This window comes from Oncorhynchus nerka, linkage group LG28 (genome assembly GCF_034236695.1).
Source record: "Oncorhynchus nerka isolate Pitt River linkage group LG28, Oner_Uvic_2.0, whole genome shotgun sequence".
Taxonomy (NCBI): domain Eukaryota; kingdom Metazoa; phylum Chordata; class Actinopteri; order Salmoniformes; family Salmonidae; genus Oncorhynchus; species Oncorhynchus nerka.
The window spans coordinates 45,436,696-45,454,139 of record NC_088423.1 but is presented as its reverse complement, the minus strand read 5'-3'; the positions used below and the strand labels follow the sequence as shown (position 1 = coordinate 45,454,139).

General features: G+C 43.7%; 1 protein-coding gene across 14 annotated transcripts in view; it reads right to left on the bottom strand.

Moving 5' to 3' along the window:
- The window catches only part of LOC115113876 (LIM domain-binding protein 3-like), a 90,647-nt gene that overhangs the window by 16,707 nt on the left and 56,496 nt on the right, over positions 1 to 17,444 (bottom strand). For 10 of the 14 annotated variants that reach the window (XM_065012839.1, XM_065012841.1, XM_065012840.1 and 7 more), the window contains 2 exons: positions 11,397 to 11,469; positions 10,522 to 10,781 (listed from right to left, as the gene is read on the bottom strand). In XM_065012839.1, coding sequence (XP_064868911.1) covers positions 10,522 to 10,781; positions 11,397 to 11,469 — 333 coding nt within the window. Of the gene's footprint in view, positions 1 to 6,527; positions 6,558 to 7,644; positions 7,846 to 8,995; positions 9,019 to 10,521; positions 10,782 to 11,396; positions 11,470 to 17,444 lie in introns of all 14 variants that reach the window. The other 4 variants (XM_065012836.1, XM_065012844.1, XM_065012847.1 and 1 more) reach the window with 2 other exon arrangements.

Here is a 17,444-nt window from a genome sequence, read left to right as displayed (position 1 = left end):
GAGGTTTCCAACAGTTACAGACGGGCATTAAATAATCCATTCATCAGCCCACAGCAGAGCTAAGTAACAGCAGCTCCCCTATGTGACAACCAAACAAGCAGAGTTACCTTTCAAAGGGCTTTCAACGCCTTCAAACATGGCCTAGTCAAATCTCACTACTCACATATTTGACTTCCTGTTCTCCTCTCTTACGCGGGAGGACGGGACGACGCCCAACAGGGTGTTGTCTGAAGGCTGTACTTCCTTCCTGATATGATGGTCCCTTCAGCCACATCTGACCTATCCTATAGTAGCAGCTAGAGACTCTTGCCTCGACAAGGCCTAAATGGACAGACCATTGACATAATACTGCTTTCTATGTAATAACAGACAATCAACATAATATTGACCTCTGTTTAGGGAGTCTCACAATTGATGGCATGATTATATGAGAGCGAATGATGGCTGAGCACAGTAATAACACAGTCATCGCTCTGTGTAACAGACTAAATGGCAGGTGTGGAGAAGATCAAAGCCTTGTTTTCTAAATGGTGTACCAATGAAGCAGGTCAGTTCATCTTTCTGTGGGTAATATGAAAATTAGCTTGGTTTATTTCTACAGTCTTTCTAAAGAACTTTTCGGAATACAATCTCAAAGTGATTGAACGATGTTATTTGTCATAAATATCTTATCACACTACCAGCGGTGTAAAGTATTTAAGTAAAAATACTTTAAAGTACTACTTAATTAAGTCGTTTTTTTTGTTTTTACTTCACTACATTCCTAAAGAAAACAAATGTACTTTTTACTCCATACATTTTCCCTAACACCCAAACACACTCATTACATTTTGACAGGAAAATAGTCAAATTCACGTACTTATCAAGAGAACATCCCTGGTCATCCCTTTTGCCTCTGATCTGGCGGACTACCTAAACACAGATGCTTCATTTGTAAATTAATGTCTGAGTATTGGAATGTGCCCCCCAAAAAATGACTTAAGGAAAAATGCTTTAAAGTACTTCTTAAGTACTACGTAAATAAAAAATATATAAACATTGTGCCGTCTAGTTTGCATAATAAGGAATTGGATACTTTTGATACTTAAGTACCGTAATTTCCGGACTATAAACCGCTACTTTATTCCCACACTTTGAACCTCGCGGTTTATACAATGACGCGGCTAATTTATGGATTTTTCCCGCTTTCACAAGATTCATGCCGCCAAAAAACTGAGCACCGTCACATAATGTGACGTAAATCGAGCGCGCTCAAACTTCCCATCATTCTGATTACGGTAGTAATTTTGTCACCCTCATCATGGCAAAGACACGGAGAAATGCATATGATGCAGCTTTCAAGTTGAAGGCGATCAATCTGGCTGTTGGAAAAGGAAATAGAGCTGCTGCATGGGAGATTGGCCTTAATGTGTCGATGATAAGACGTTGGAAACAGCAGCGTGAGGAACTGACTCAGTGCAGAAAGACAACAAAAGCTTTCAGAGGGAAGAAAAGCAGATGGCCCAAAGTATTTGCAGCCACTCGACATCAGTGTAAATCGTGCATTTAAGGTGGCGCTCCTTGTTCAGTGGGAGGCTTGAATGACAAGTGGGGAGAAATCCTTCACTAAAACGGGCCGCAGGTGAAGAGCATCTTATGGTCAAGTCTGCCACTGGGTCCTGACAGCGTGGAGCATTGTCAAAAAATCCACTATCATCAACGGGTTTCGAAAGGCTGGACTGCTGTGTGTTGAAGGGGCAGCATGAGCTCAGCGGGGTATTTGCCTCCGGATGAAAGTGACGAGAGCGACAATGAAAACGATCCAACATCGGATGAAACAATTCTGAGGCTATTCAACTCCGACACCGAAGGAGATGACTTCAGTGGTTTCAGTGCACAGGAGGAGGAAGATAGTGACCAATGACTTTCTTGGTAGGCTACTGTTTTAATTTTTGTTACAAGCCGTGTTTCGTTAAAGCCTATTTATTTTTGTTACAAGCCGTGTTTCGTTTAAAGGCTGTGTAAAGTTAATTTGTTTCAATGTACCGGTAGGCACCTGCGGCTTATAGACATGTGCGGCTTATTTATGTACAAAATACATATTTTTTTTATAATTCAGTGGGTGCGGTTTATATTCAGGTGCGCTTAATAGTCCAGCAATTACGGTATATTTTAGCAATTCCATTTACTGTTGATACTTAAGTATATTTCAAACCAAATACTTTGACTTTTACTCAAGAATCATTTTTACTGGGTGACTTTCACTTGAGTCATTTTGTATTAAGATATCTTTACTTTTACATTTGGATACTTTTTCCACCACTGCACTCTATGAGGCAATGTAGCTTGGTTATTAGATATTCCAAAGCCATTTACATTATATAAAATATCTCTGTCTTGTCTAGGTCAAGTTATATATATGTATATATAAACATCTCAAAGGCCAAAGTACTTGAGGCACAAGGCCTTGACCTTTGTTGGGGGCTTCTGTGAAAATCAATCCTTCACCAACTTCAATTTACAAAAGTCCTGCTTGAATAGTGAAGTGCCTCTACCGTTGGTAGTTGAGAAAGAAATTACTATTCAAACCGTTCAATACCAATGATGAAATGTAACAGAAAATGGATGAACTTCTCTCATTGAAGTCAAAGGAAACTCATAGTCTACATATAATCCAATAATGTTCCCTCTGATTGAAGTCATACATAATCATGTGGCCATCTGGCCATTAGCCAGACTGGAGCCTATCCTTTAATCGTTTTAAAAAGTCAGTGCAATGCACAATGCAGGCAGCACTCCTGATTATCACTGCAATAGTCCACTTTACTTTATGCCATTCACTCTCTCTGGGCAATTCTCTAATTCCTCACTTTATCATAGGCCGCAAGGGTTTGCTGCTCTCCACACATTCCAATGAGCCAGAGCCCGAGGACAAGGAAACAAACAAGCCATCTTTCATCTGTGAGTGATTCATATTAAGAATAATTACGACTTCGGTTGATATTGGGGAATTGTTGATCCAAAATTGGAACCTTGAGATCGCTGTTACGTTCTATGTAAATGGTTCCTTGGGAGCGGCTTTGAAATTCTAAACAAACAACTGATTTTATTTTGAGTTTTTGATGAATCATACAGATGTAGGATCTCAATTTGACCAGTATTGTCACAGCAAAATCATCCTGCATCAACAGGATTTGAACGGTTAGTCCACATATTGTTGCTTGATTGGTGGTTAGGTTATTAGTTGGTCAAAATTGGGCTACATGGAAGGTGCAATACTGTTAATATAACTGTGTTATTGAGTGTTTTCAGTTAATTTATTTAAATCATGAAGCATTTCCTGCAGTGCAGGAAAATTCTCAACAACAAAAGAGTGATCAAATTAAGATCCTAGACCTGTATCTTTAATTGTTTATGGTCTCTAAGAGGGTGTTATGCTGCTATGCCTTAAAGGTAAGCAACTATTTCCTCTATAACTTCCATTTAAAGCTTATAAACTGCTACATCAAAACTGAATCTGATAAATATGATACGAAAGCAACCCAAGGAAAAATGTGTTTCGTTCACAGTGGTATTGTTTTTATTCATACTTATATCACAATGTCAAACTCAAATAGTGATCATTTAATGTTGAAATACAATCCAACTTTTTATACAGCTGCAATTAATTTTGAAAACTAGGATCAACTTTCATTGCCAGAATAAGAGGGAAAGATGACATTGGGCTAAAATCTCCATTACAACATGTGATCAACAAGTATTGAACAAACCTCTTTCCACTAATTCACTTTCCAGTATCTTTAGCCTGACCTTCTCCTCACTCACCTGCTCTACCCTTCTCTGGTTGCTACAGTTAAATTCGGTCTGACACTTCTTTTAAACCAGGGTTTTTTCTGGCACGTTAAGGATTTGAGCAGACAGGCCATTGTGCCAACTTTTCAATTTGGCAAAACGTGGGCCTTTAAATTCTGTGTCAAACTTTTCCCTGTGGCATGAGGAAAGACAAAGAGGAAAATGGGGGGAAGAAAGAGAGAGGGAGAAAAGGGGGGGATTAGAGATGGGTTAGGGACTGTGGCCTCCACTCCCCTGCCTGAGTCCTGTGAGGGTAAGAGTGCACTGGGGGCTCCCAAATTCTTCACAAACACAAATCAACCAAACTCCTGGGTGGGTCTATGATGTCCTGCACTATACTGTATCAGGGTCCCTGATGAATTAGCTCAGGCATGAGAAATCACTAATGAGAAAACAAAAAAGTTAAACACGTTCTGTGTCATTTCAGCTGGAGGAGTCTAACAGACTGCTGGGAACTTGTGTGAGCTCTTTTGTAATCCGTGTGAGGGGAACTATCGATACACTTCAGACTATTCTTACTGTTGGCTCAGAATGACATGAGTCACATGCTAACCTTCAAGTTCAGCACAGAGAGGGGTGTGGAGTTGGGGCCTGAAGCAGGGCTGAGTGACCCTGTGACCCTTGACCCCCTAGCTCACAGCAGGAACTCTGCTAAGGGCTCATATGGTCTGGAGCAATGTCTAAATACAGCTTTTCTGCTAGGCCACCGGTCGCTGCTGCTAGCTGCCTACCTTGATTTCCTCAGATGTTCCACGTCTGGGTCTTGCACTGCAGGAGACACAGAGAGAGAGAGAGAGAGAGAGAGAGAGACAGAGACAGAGAGACAGAGAGAGAAACACAGAGAGAGAGAGAGAGAGACACAGAGAGAGAGAGAGACACAGAGACAGAGAGAGACACAGAGACAGAGAGAGAGAGAGAAGACAGAAGAGGAACCATCAGTAACAGTGTTTGGCAGGGTAAGAAGGGTCGACTAAAACTAAATGAAACAGAACAGTGCTACTTACTGAACTCCGTTCCCGTGATGTGGGCGAGGAGGCGGAAGGACTTGGACTGCACCTGGGAGGAGCTGCGGGCCCAGTCGTTCAACTCCATGTCCCTGTCTGCAGTCTTGATGACAGCCTGATACACTGGGGAGGCACTGTCTACCTGAGCGTCTTTTACAGGGAGTGAACTGGAACCACAGAGAGAGGGCTGGCTCGTCACACTGGCACTAATTCCTACCCACCATCGCCATCAGGGCGTATAGGGATTGGGGTTTGTTATTCGGGTTTCTGATCACGGTGTTCAGAAACTGCAGCCCGGTGGTGATGATTTATTATTGGGGCATGTCTGAGGTTATACATATACTATAACTAACTTGTGTGGCCTGATTGGATGACTAAGGAGTATTTAGGGGAATTGGCATTTAGGGGATATAACTATTTCATAGTGTGATGTAAAAAACTAAATGGGTCTTGCATAAGGGGAGCTGCATGAGAGGGGCTTAAAAACTGGACATTAAAAAGGAGCATCCGCCAGCGTACGCTCACACAAACCAGTGATGGAATGCTAAAAAGATGTCTAATAGTTTCCTATTTTCAGAAGCTTGCATGTGAAGCATTATGGCTGCATAGCTACTAGCTAGCTTGGACCCTGTGGTATCTTTCCTCAACAGCATATTATTGAACTTTAATTTCAAACAATAATTTTAAAAAATGGTGTACCTTCAGCAGGAGGAGGAAAGAGCTCAGAACATTCCGTTTAGTGTCGTTATTAAACCAGTATAGCTCCTGGTACATGGCATAACTATTGCTGCGCATTCCCTGAGCACTGATAGTTCTGGCCACCTAGCTGAGGCCGGCACTTCAATGTGTCCCTCCTCCGTTCATTTCCTTTTTTTATATCCATATAAATCATGCAGTTTTTTTTTTTTTTTTTGCAATTCAAGAGAAAATGGACTTTTGATAACATCCCAGCAGACAATAAAACCTATGTGACAGAGAGCCTTGAAACATAAAGAATCCCTGTGTAGCCAGCGCCGGAGTGGACACCCTCTAAGAAGCGGTTTGCAACACCATGAGCAGAACATTATGGAGAATGGAGGAATGAGCGGAGCGGGGAATGATGATGGAGATGGCGAAACTGCCAAATAACACAATTATGATTCTGTGGTTGATCTTTAGGCAATATCGGTTTGCACCTCACTCTGTGCTTTTCTAAAAACTCTAATAATGTATGGCATGAAAACGTCTGAATCGATGGATGTTTTCGATACATTTCAAAACAGCACAATTTCAGCACAATTTTCCAACTGAATGAAAAATTGTTTGTTAGTAATCAGATAGTCATTGATATAGAGCCACACACCATATAGTGATGTTCTCTACAAACAGCTGCTCTGCAATCAACTTCCATCAAACTATGACGTCATCATTGGATTAAGGGTGCAGAGGCAATATCCGGCAATTCTAGACGTCCATCCATCAACCCACAAACTACGCCAATTGGTGGTGTGTGTCGAAAATTGCCATGGGTAGAAAAACCAGACCCTCCATTCAGTGTGAGGATGTATTGGGTTAGCAGAGAGAAGGTTTTGGGACGAGCGAGGTGAACAAGCAAAGAGTGGTGAGGGAAACGGACATGGAGGAGGCGGCGGAGGGATATGAAGACAGCACACAGGCTGGGCTCCGTAGGTTGTCACAGAGCGGTCTACTTACGCCAAGGGGGAGCCGGCTGGGACTTCCTCTCTGTACAGCAGGGATGGGGTAGGGCAGGGCAGGGTCGGGGGGGGGGAAGCAGCATGAGGGAGGATTAGATATGAATCCCATAGGGGATGTCAGAGTGAGAACCCAGAAAAAGGACACTTTTCTCCACATACGAACAAAACAATTTGCCTGGAAGCATGTGTGTCTACATATTTACATACACTGATACAAATCAAGAGTTTACGGTCCCTTTCATGAAATTATCAATTTTGCAACAGTAACTAGCTGAATATGATGTGTGTACTGAGATCTCCAAGTATTTGAAGGTAATCATGGGTGAGGATATGTAAATGAATCAGGGAAGGCTTGGTGACTAACCTGGTGGTTTTATGCTTGAATGTGAGCACGGCATGAAGACGTTCAGAGAACGAATGGAAAGAATCTAACAAATACACTTGAATACCGCAACAGGTGACCTGCCTTTGTAACAAGGAATACGCCTTTATAAATATACTACATCTGTGCCTTGGCGCACAAAACCAAACCCCTTCCAGCACCAGACAATTCAGTAGTCAGACAACCACAAAACTAACAGTCAAAACCTGAGCACTGCACCAACACACAACCAACAGCACCTTTGAACACACAGATCTCACTGCTACCTGTTACAAACCATCTGTGTTGCATGTATGCTCCTTCTCTACACATACAGAAGGCACGTAGGACATTCAGAACTGTACAACCATTTTTAAAAGGATGGTAACCATCCTAGATCATTAGACCCTGATAAGGCATCCTGATGAAGTCGGTCTGCGGTTTTAGTTTCTCCAGCACAGCACGGCTACACTATGCTGCAGTGCCAGACTAGTTCAACAGCCAGCAGAGGAGAGGAAAGGAGGGGTAATACCCTCTTAGAAAAAACGTTGTTTTTAACCTGGAACCAATAAGGGTTATTCAAATGGTTCTTCCTATGGGGGACAGCCAAAGAACCCTTTAAAGTTTGAGATAGCACCTTTTTTTCTAAGAGTGTATTAAAGTCATGCAGGCTGGGTAGGAATGCTACAAAGAGTGGGTGGGGGGAGGAGACAAGGAAAGGGAGTGAGGAAGTGCAGAGGAAGGAGGGTCTTACCCGCCCTCGTGGCCCTTGGACTGGGACTGTCCGGCGATGGCGTCCATGATGGCGTCCTGGGAGTACATGCTAATGGGGGTGTTGTACTGGGCATGGATGATGGTGGCCTTGCCCCCAGGACCCTTCACCTCGATGGGCTTGTGGGTGGACAGAGCAGTGTCCTTCAGCGCATTGGGGTTGAAGTTGGGGATGTACTCGTTGCTGTTGTGGAGAGCAGTGGAGGGTCCCGAAGGAAGGCGGCAGGGTTGTGACGGGGAGGGTGAAGAGGAGAAGGAGGGGAAAGGAGGAGGGTGGCAGTGGAAGGAGAAGTTGTGTGAGATGGAAAGTTCAACAGTGTCATAGCCTGCTAGCAGATCAGTTTGTGCTTTAGCCAACTCCTCTGTCGTGTGTACTGCCGTGTGGAACATGATCATGCACGGCACAACAATGGGTGGCACAAACAAAAGAGTTGGCTAATGCACAAGAGATCTGCTACGTGACTACTACAAGAGTGTGGGGCTTTGGAGAGAAAGGCAGATCAGTTGCCATCGAGGCGCTGTATGTCACACAGCAAACATGCTCTCTACAGTAAATCTCTCAGTAGAGCAGGCACAGCACAGCTCACATATCTGCGCACACACACACACACCGGTTTCCCCTCAAGACACACAGGTCAACCCTCCCAGGTATGTGGCAGCATCAGCCTACATGATGGTGTTATACAACTGGCCCACAAGTAAACTGATCAAGATAAAAGAGCAAATGGAGATGTTAATATAAGCATGCACTGTCGAGTTACAAAAATGTAAAGGCTCATTTATTGAACCATTGCATCGTGCAGAAATTCAAAACTGATCTGCAAATCCTCTACATAGTATTAGCCATCTTTCAAACGGGAAGCTTCACACTTCCACACTCTCTACCTAAATGTCATATGTACATGGTTGATGGCTTATGGGGGAATTTAGCATTAAGTCAGAAAATGACCTTTAGTCTCGAATAAAAAAAAATATCCCAAAAACACTATTAATGAACAGGGATCTTTGTCTGTGAGAGTTCGAAGGCAACGTTTTTTTTCCTCTTCTCTTCTCTTCTGTTCACGAGACCGAGGTTAAGATTTATGAGACGTTCTCGGGCGGACGTTGACGACCTTTACATTGCAAACCGAAAAAGGTAATTACGAACACCGACGCTAGAACTGCGCATCCATCCCAAAAGGCAGAATCACTACACAACAAGCCAAGACAATGCACATCCACTTCACACCAAAGAGACTGACACAAGAGCAACAACATCACACCACACCACACAGCTAAACCGCACAATCGTTTGGACACACGCTACAACAACACCACAACCAGGAAGTACTAACTTGGCAGGAGTGTTGAAAATAACCTGAGGCAGTGGCAGTGGAGAAGAGAGAAAGAGACAGTGGGTCAACAACACAATTACACTCCACAATCCACCTACACAAGGCTGCTCGTGTGGCGTGAAATGCAAGCCGCAACGCGTGTCAGAGATGAGCGAATAGGACAGGAGAAAAATGGAGGGGTAGATAAGAGGTGGGTGAAGACTGACCCGAGTTCACTGGGAATCACACAATGCAACAGTGAAAGTCATCAGTGACAAAGATGTTTTCACCTTTGTTGACGTTCATCCTCGACTATGATTACTGAGGCTTGTCCGCCACTGATATAAAGCCATGGCATTGCAGGCTCCTTAAATATATAACACACACACGCACACACACACACACACACATACATAAAACAGACTCTGCTTATGTCAGAGCAATGGTACGACGTGATAAAGAGATAAAGTGGGAGAGAGAGTGGCACAGGCGAGAGAGCGATATTTCCGTACTCCGTGTGTTTTAGATGAGGACAGAAAGCGAGATAAAGAAAGAGAGAAAGGGGGAGAGTGAGAGGCGAAGCGAGAGGGCCAGATGAGACAGATATATATTGGGGTAGTGTATGTTTAGCACAGCAGAAGAGAGAGAAACCTGAACCCAGCCATTACAAGGCCTGTTAAAGAGATGACAAGAACAGGTGCTTGCCCTGAACCATCGGCACGGTGACAGAGTAATCTTATCGAGAAGTCTCGTTAAGATTAGCACTAGAGGAACGCTAGTGCACCGTGTTCACCACAAAGGCTGATACAGCACTGCACTTAGCGATTCCCCTCGGACTTTCTCATATCCAAGTGACGCTATTAGCATTTCATTGAAACATCAGACGTGTACTTAAAAAAACAATCCCCAACCTCACTGTGCAGTCACTTCAGCCACCCTGGCCACGTTTAAAGCAATGGTTTGGTTTGATCTCTTCAGATACACCCGTACTGTAAGGCTCGTCTGGGACGTCGCGGCGTGTATTTCGGCAGAGGGGACACCTAATCTCCTGTGGGCTCTTTGTATCACCTGGAGGAGGGCCACAGGCTTGAGCTAGGGGGCTTTACAAGGACCGTGCTGTGCCTCTCCTGGACATTCCCCGCTGGGGAAACCTGAATCACTAGGACCAACTGGGGTCAACAAGCTGTCTGGAGGCCAGCTCAGGATGAGAATACACAGCTAAATCTGAATGTTCTGAGACTCTTTCTATCCTTCTGTCCCACGAGGGCAGAGCAGCAGGGACTGGGTGGAGTAGGCTGGAACCCCTTAGAGTAGACTGAAGTTAGACATAGACACTGATCTATGATTAGTTTTGTGTGTGTGTGTGTGGGGGGGGGGGGGGGTTAGCTGATCCCCCCCCCCCTCCTACACCTGAGCCTACAGGCAACTTCTACCCAGAGCTTGTACCCCAACCCCCTCCTCTCCACTATGGGGTTGAACAGGCCTAGCCACCCCAGGCTGCTGCTGCTACTACCAGGCTCCCTGGCCTGTTCCAGTTGGTTACATACCCCACTGAGAGGCCTACTGCAGAGCCCTTGCTTCTGTGGCTCTCCTGGAGCTGAGCCATCTCTCGCAGGGTCTCAGCTGAGTACAGCCCAATAGGGGTGTTATACTGCGCCTTCTCTGTGGGGGTCGTCTTGCCCCCGGGGCTTGGCGTTTGCCTCTTGGTGGGCGACCCTGAGTAGGAGTTTGTCTCGCCAGACGCCTCTGGTGACACGGAGGAGGTATTGCAGGCCGAGAGGCCGCCATTGATTTGGGTTGTTTGACCCTTCAGGAGGGGAGAGATGTGGGTGAGGTGGATAAGGGGGAAGACATATAGAGGGGTGGTCAGAGAGAACTAAGCCAAAGGTACTCTATCAAATTCAAAAATAGAGTTGTATGAAGTTATACTTGGAAGGCAGGGGTGGGTGCTGCGTTATCACCAATATCACCAGTAGAGGGCAGTGAGAGACTTCACATAGGCACCATGCACATGGCTCCCCAAAGAGAGAGTACAATTCTGAGAAGATCAGACCAGCAAGGTCCAGGGCTGTTCTCACAGACCCCAGAGCTGGATGTGCTGCCTCTGTTGCTCCTTAAACCCCTAATGGAGGAGCTTTGCATGGAGCTTTCTGGAGCTCTCTCCCCTGATGCCTCTGGCCTGAGAGGAGGTACTGGTTTCACTGAGAGTCCTCAAACCACTCGATCCCATATGAGTGTGACTGAAAAGTGTGTGTGTGTGTATGTGTGTATATTTTCTTTATAAGTGCACGCTACTGAAATTCTACAACTAGGGAAGTATGAAAACTGAGCATTCGTTGTGCTGAATATTTTGGTAGAGTGAGACCGAACAGAGTGTTTCTGGCCGAGTGTGTGACGTCTCTGAAGGTGCTGTCATGCTTACCTTCTGGTGAGGGATCTGTTGCATGGGAGAGTCGATTCTTGGGATGGCACTTTGCAGAACTGGGCGCTTTGACCTGCAGCAAAACAATGAAAATCAATGAATCAATGATCAATGAAAATATTACAATTATAGCAGTGTGACTTGGAATTCTACCACATGAATAACACATTAGTGGCTGTCAGAAAAGGTGTTCTGCACTGAAACAGCTTTCATTTCAACCAAGGTAGTCCCGCCAACGCCTGAAGTATAAACTTGGCCTTTCATTTTATTGGCATTCTATTGTTGTTAGACATCAAACTTGCTTTTATTGCATTTATTCTTTCCATTTAAGTTGATGTAGTTCTGTCCTTGAGGTGCTCTTGTCTATGTCACAGAAAAGCTTTGGCATTTAGCCTGATGGAACGCAGACTGCCATTTTCTTATTACTAGAGATATCGGTTATGTAATTATTACCCCAGGATGTGTTATGCCAGAGGACAATTCGCACAGGATTCGTTATTCCAAACGCATCCCTGTAATTCTTCATTATTTTTTCCCCCATTCAATTGAGTCTTATAAAGGAAGCCTGGACGGTTCTATTCTAGGTTTGAAGATATTTCAACATCATTTTTAGACGATTCAAGGCTACTCGCGCTTGGTTGCCCAATGTGTAGGTGTCCACATATATAATATAATATTGAGGAAGTGTGATCGTGATCATTATTTTAGCGATCTACAGTAGACGTCCCTCCTAAAGAAAATGCCCCCCCCCATCCTGCTGATGTGAGCTGCTGAACAACAGACCTGCACTTGAGATGAGTTAATAGGTGAGAACGTGAACTTCCCATTTCCAAAAAATGTAGCTCAGTGTGTGTGGGGGGGGGGGGGGGGGGCAATGCTTTTCTATCTAATTCCTACATCGACAGCTAGGCCAGGCAACATACTTTTTTTATTGCACATTTAAACAAACTTTGGCAATGTTCAACTTATATTCATTAGCACAAAGTATATAGACCTAAACAAAAAGGATTCACTGTGAAAAGTGATACTTGTAGGCTATTCATATGAAATATATACTTTGTTTTCATCAACAAATTATCAAATCAGTTCTTGTTTCTCAAGCAACACCTGTCAAACTCTAATGCATCAGAAAACACAGGGATGTCAAAAAGCACGGGACTAATATTATCAGAGGACTTGAGTTTGCCAAAAAACAGTAGGTTATTCCTCTCCTCCCTTACATAATACTTCAATAATAATAATAATTTAAAAAATTAAAACATAAGAAAATTGAGATTTTCACGTGTGGAATTGCACGTTCACATTTGGAAACATTAACATGTGTAAATCACATTTGCAGTTTCACATGTAAGAAAAGTCCACCCACTGTGTACACACTGGTAGAATAACCCCCCCCCCATGTCATTTCAATGAAATGATGATGAACCAATGTGGAATAGACTCTGAATTGACGTCTGGGCCCAGTGGACACGTGTAAATGTCACTTTCACATGTGAAATTGCAAGTTCACACATGGGGTTAAAATAGTGCTTTCCTCCTCACCTGTGTAAAGGTGCTGATAACATGTTGCAGTAGCAATGTTCCCACATGTGGAACGGCAAATTCTGTAATGCCACTCCGTAAAAGGTTACTTAGCGTACCCGAGTTGAAATAGTTATTTCCTCATTCTGTGCCATCCACTCCATTATAATAGTAGTCCTCCATGGCGATGCATTGATTAGGGCTGTGGGCTGCGGTCACGAAATCTCGTCAGCCAGGGGAATGTCAAGCAAATAACTGCCAGTCTCACGGTACGATCTCCTGGCTTCCACACATAGCCTACAAGCCACCGACGCAGACCTTTGGAACATCTACATTTGAAAAAGTCTAATAAATCCATGTAATATAATAGCCTACACCTTCACAATTAATCCATTCTTTATTTTAGACAGGTCTAAAGAAACATGATATGAAGAAAATGGAGACTATTAAATGAAGAACAGAATAGCATACTCTGAGTTAGTTGTCCTTATATTAGGTCCTAATGCGGCTATGCCATATGGCTGTGGGCTACACTACTTCATTTAGCAGACAAGATTTGCTTAGAATTCCGTGGCATTATTTTATAGTATGAAGAATTCAATTTAACAAAGCTCAATAAAATAGAAAGGATATTTTCTCCAAACGATTTGAGGGAGTGCGCACATGCGGCTATTATATGTTGAGCGGATAACAAAGAAATAGGTACTCCTATATGCTCAATTTAGAGTTATTAATGTAACTTTAGTTGTTCGTTGGGCTATACAGTGCCTTCGGAATGTATTCAGACAACTTTACTTTTTCCACATTTTGTTACGCTACAGCCATATTCTAAAATATATATTTTTTAAATTCCCCTTTATCAATCTACACATAATACCCAATAATGACAAAGCAAAAACATTTTTTTAGAAATGTTTGCTAATATATATACATTTATATTACATTACATAAGTATTCAGACCCTTTACTCAGTACTTTGTTGAAGCACCTTTGGCAGCGATTACAACATAGATTATTTTTGGGTATGACACTACAAGCTTGGCACACCTATATTTGGAGAGTTTTTCCCATTCTTCTCTGCAGATCCTCTCAAGCTCTGTCAGGTTGGATGGGGAGCGTTGCTGCACAGCTATTCTCAGGTCTCTCCAGAGACGTTTGATTGGGCTCTGGCTGGGCCACTCAAGGACATTCAGAGACTTGACCCGAAGCCACTCCTGCGTTGTCTTGGCTGTGTGCTTAGGGTCGTTGTCCTGCTGGAAAGTGAACCTTCAACCCAGTCTGAAGGCCTGAGAGCTCAGGAGCAGGTTTTAGTCAAGGATCTCTGTACTTTGCTCTGTTCATCTTTGCCTCGATCCTGAACATCTCCACAGCATGATGCTGCCACCACCATGCTTCACCGTAGGGATGGTGCCAGGTTTCCTCCAGATGTGACGCTTGGCATTCAGGCCAAAGAGTTCAATCTTGGTTTCATCAAAACAGAGAATCTTGTTTCTCATGGTCTGTGAGTCTTTAGGTGACTCCAAGCATGCTGTCATGGGCCTTTTACTGAGGAGTGGCTTCCGTCTGGCCACTCTACCATAAAAGCCTGATTGGTGGAGTGCTGCAGAGATGGTGACCTTCTGGAAGGTTCTCCCATCTCCACAGAGGAACTCTGGAGCTCTGTCAGAGAGACCATGAGGTTCTTGGTCACCTCCCTGACCAAGGCCCTTCTCCCCTGATTGCTCAGTTTGGCTGGGCAGCCAACTCTAGGAAGAGTCTTGGTGGTTCCAAGGAGACCTTCTTGGGGACCTTCAATGCTGCAGAAGGTACCCTTTCCCAGTAGCCTTTTTTGGTACCCTTCCCCAGATATTTGTCTCGACATAATGTTGTCTCGGAGCTCTACGGACAATTCCTTCGACCTCATGGCCTGGTGTTTGCTGTGACATGCACTGTCAACTTTGGGAACTTATATAGACAGTTCTCTAGGAGACAGAACGTGTCTCCTTCCTGAGCAGTATGATGGCTGCGTGGTCCCATGGTGGTTATACTTGCGTACTATTGTTTGCACAGATGAACGTGGTACCTTCAAGTATTTGGAAATTGCTCCCAAGGATGAATTAGACTTGTGGAGGTCTACAATTGTTTTCTGTGGTCTTGGCTGATTTCTATGGATTTTCCCATGATGTCAAGCAAAGAGGCACTGAGTTTGAAGGTAGGCCTCGAAATACATCCACAGGCACACCGCCAATTGAGTTTTCCAAGCTTTATAAATGCACAGTCAACTTAGTGTATGTAATCTCCTGACCCAATGGAATTGTGATACAGTGAATTATAAGTAAAATAATCTGTCTGTAAACAATTATTGGAAAAATTACTTGTGTCATGCACAAAGTAGATATCCTAACCGACTTGCCAAAACTATAGTTTGTTGACAAGAAATTTGTGGAGTGGTTGAAAAACGAGTTTTAATGACTCCAACCTAAGTGTATGTAAACTTCCAACTTCAACTGTACATAAATTTTCACACCGCTGAGCCAATACATGTTAAGAGTCACCATTGGCAGCGATTACAGCTTTGAGTCTGTTCCGGGTGAGTCTCTAAGAGCTTTGCACACCTGAATTTTATTCTTTAAAAAAAAAGCTTTGTCAAGGTGGTTGTTAATCATTTCTAGTCAGCCATTTTCAAGTCTTGCCATAGGCTTTCAAGCCAATTTAAGTCAAAACTGTAACTATGCCCTTCAAAACTGTAACAATAGGTGTCGTTCTTTGTGAGGCATTGGAAAACCTCCCTGGTCTTTGTGGTTGAATCTTATCTTACAGATAATTGTATGTGTGGGATACAGAGAGGAGGTAGTCATTCAAATATCATGTTAAACACTATTATTGCTCACAGTCCATGCATCTTATTGTGTGACTTGTTAAACCCATTTGTCATCATGAACTTATATCGGTTTGCCATAACAAAGGGGTTGAATACTTATTGACTCAAGACATTTCAACTTTTATTTTTAATTAATTTGTCAACATGACTAAAAACATAATTCTACTTTGACATTAAAACTTCTTCAGGTTCGGTGGATCCCCTGCGGGACAGTTGAGCTAACGTAAGCTAATGCGATTAGCATGAGGTTGTAAGTAACAAGAACATTTCCCAGTACATATACATATCTGATATTGGCAGAAAGCTTAAATGATTGTTAATCTAACTGCATTGTCCAATTTACAGTAGCTATTACAGTGAAAGAATACCATGCTATTGTTTGAGGAGAGTGCACTGTTTTGAACATGAAAAGTTATTAATAAACTAATTAGGCACATTTGGGCAGTCATGATAGAACATTTTGAACAGAAATGCAATGGTCATTGGATCAGTCTAAAACGTTGCACAAACACTGATGCCATCTAGTGGCCAAAATCTACATTGCGCCTGGGCTGGAATAATACATTATTGCATTTCAAAGATGGTACACATTTTTTTTAATTGTTGTTTTTTTCTTTGTATTTTCTTTTATCGAATGTGTTATATTCTCCTACATTAATTTCACATTTCCACAAACTTCAAATTGTTTCCTTTCAAATGGTATCAATAATATGCATATCCTTGCTTCAATGCCTGAGCTACAGGCAGTTAGATCTGGGTATGTCATTTTAGCCGAAAATTGAAGGGGGAAAAAGTGTCCGATCCTTAAGAGGAGGTGAATATTAAATGTTTTCAATGCTACAGGAGCTGTGTTAATTTTGTTTTAATCCAGGACAATTTGGACCATCCGGACTTTCAATATAGCAACTGTTTGCTTGCAGAGGACTACAGGGGTGAAGTGGCTACTCTCTAACAAGTAGCTGCGGAATCCACACCCGCCTACTTTTTCTCTCTCTTCTACCCCAGTAGCCGAATGCCGCTCTGGCCTGGTGGAAGTGTCGCTGCGGTGTTGGCTCTCCAAAGCCAACTGGCCGGCACTCTGCAGAGATCCCCCTCCCCTGGAGAATTGGAGCTATTAAGATGCTCCTGGATGACTTGGGGATGTTCCTGTTCTCGACCCTACCAACCAGCCATGGAGCTATGTCACTCGCCATGGAAGTTGAAAACAGCGTCCTCTGGCAACGGGAGCCTCCGTGGAGATGTTAAGCCCGGACCGGACACAGACCAGAAACAGTTGACGCTCTGGATCCAGAGGTTCTGGCGCCTTCTTCACTGGGGGCTTCCGATTCGAGATCAGATCCAGAGGTACCTGCACCTTCATACTCTGTTCGGTCTCCCTCTCTGGTGGCTGTCTGAGACTCTGGCCCATTCATCATCCATGATGGATACTACAGCTGGCTCGGGTCCGTTGGGTACTACCGCCCTTCGGTCTTCGAGGGGTTTGCGAAACCACGAGGGGAAAGAACGGCCAGACCTCCTCAGCCATTGCACCAGCTGTCGTCATCAGCAGTTCTACTGTAAGAAACATCTTGGTTCCCGGGGGAAAAAAACCTGTGCTATCCTGGAGAACGAGTACAAGGCTGCTTCGGACCGTTCTACGACAGATGCCTGGAGGTTACGCTGTCGTA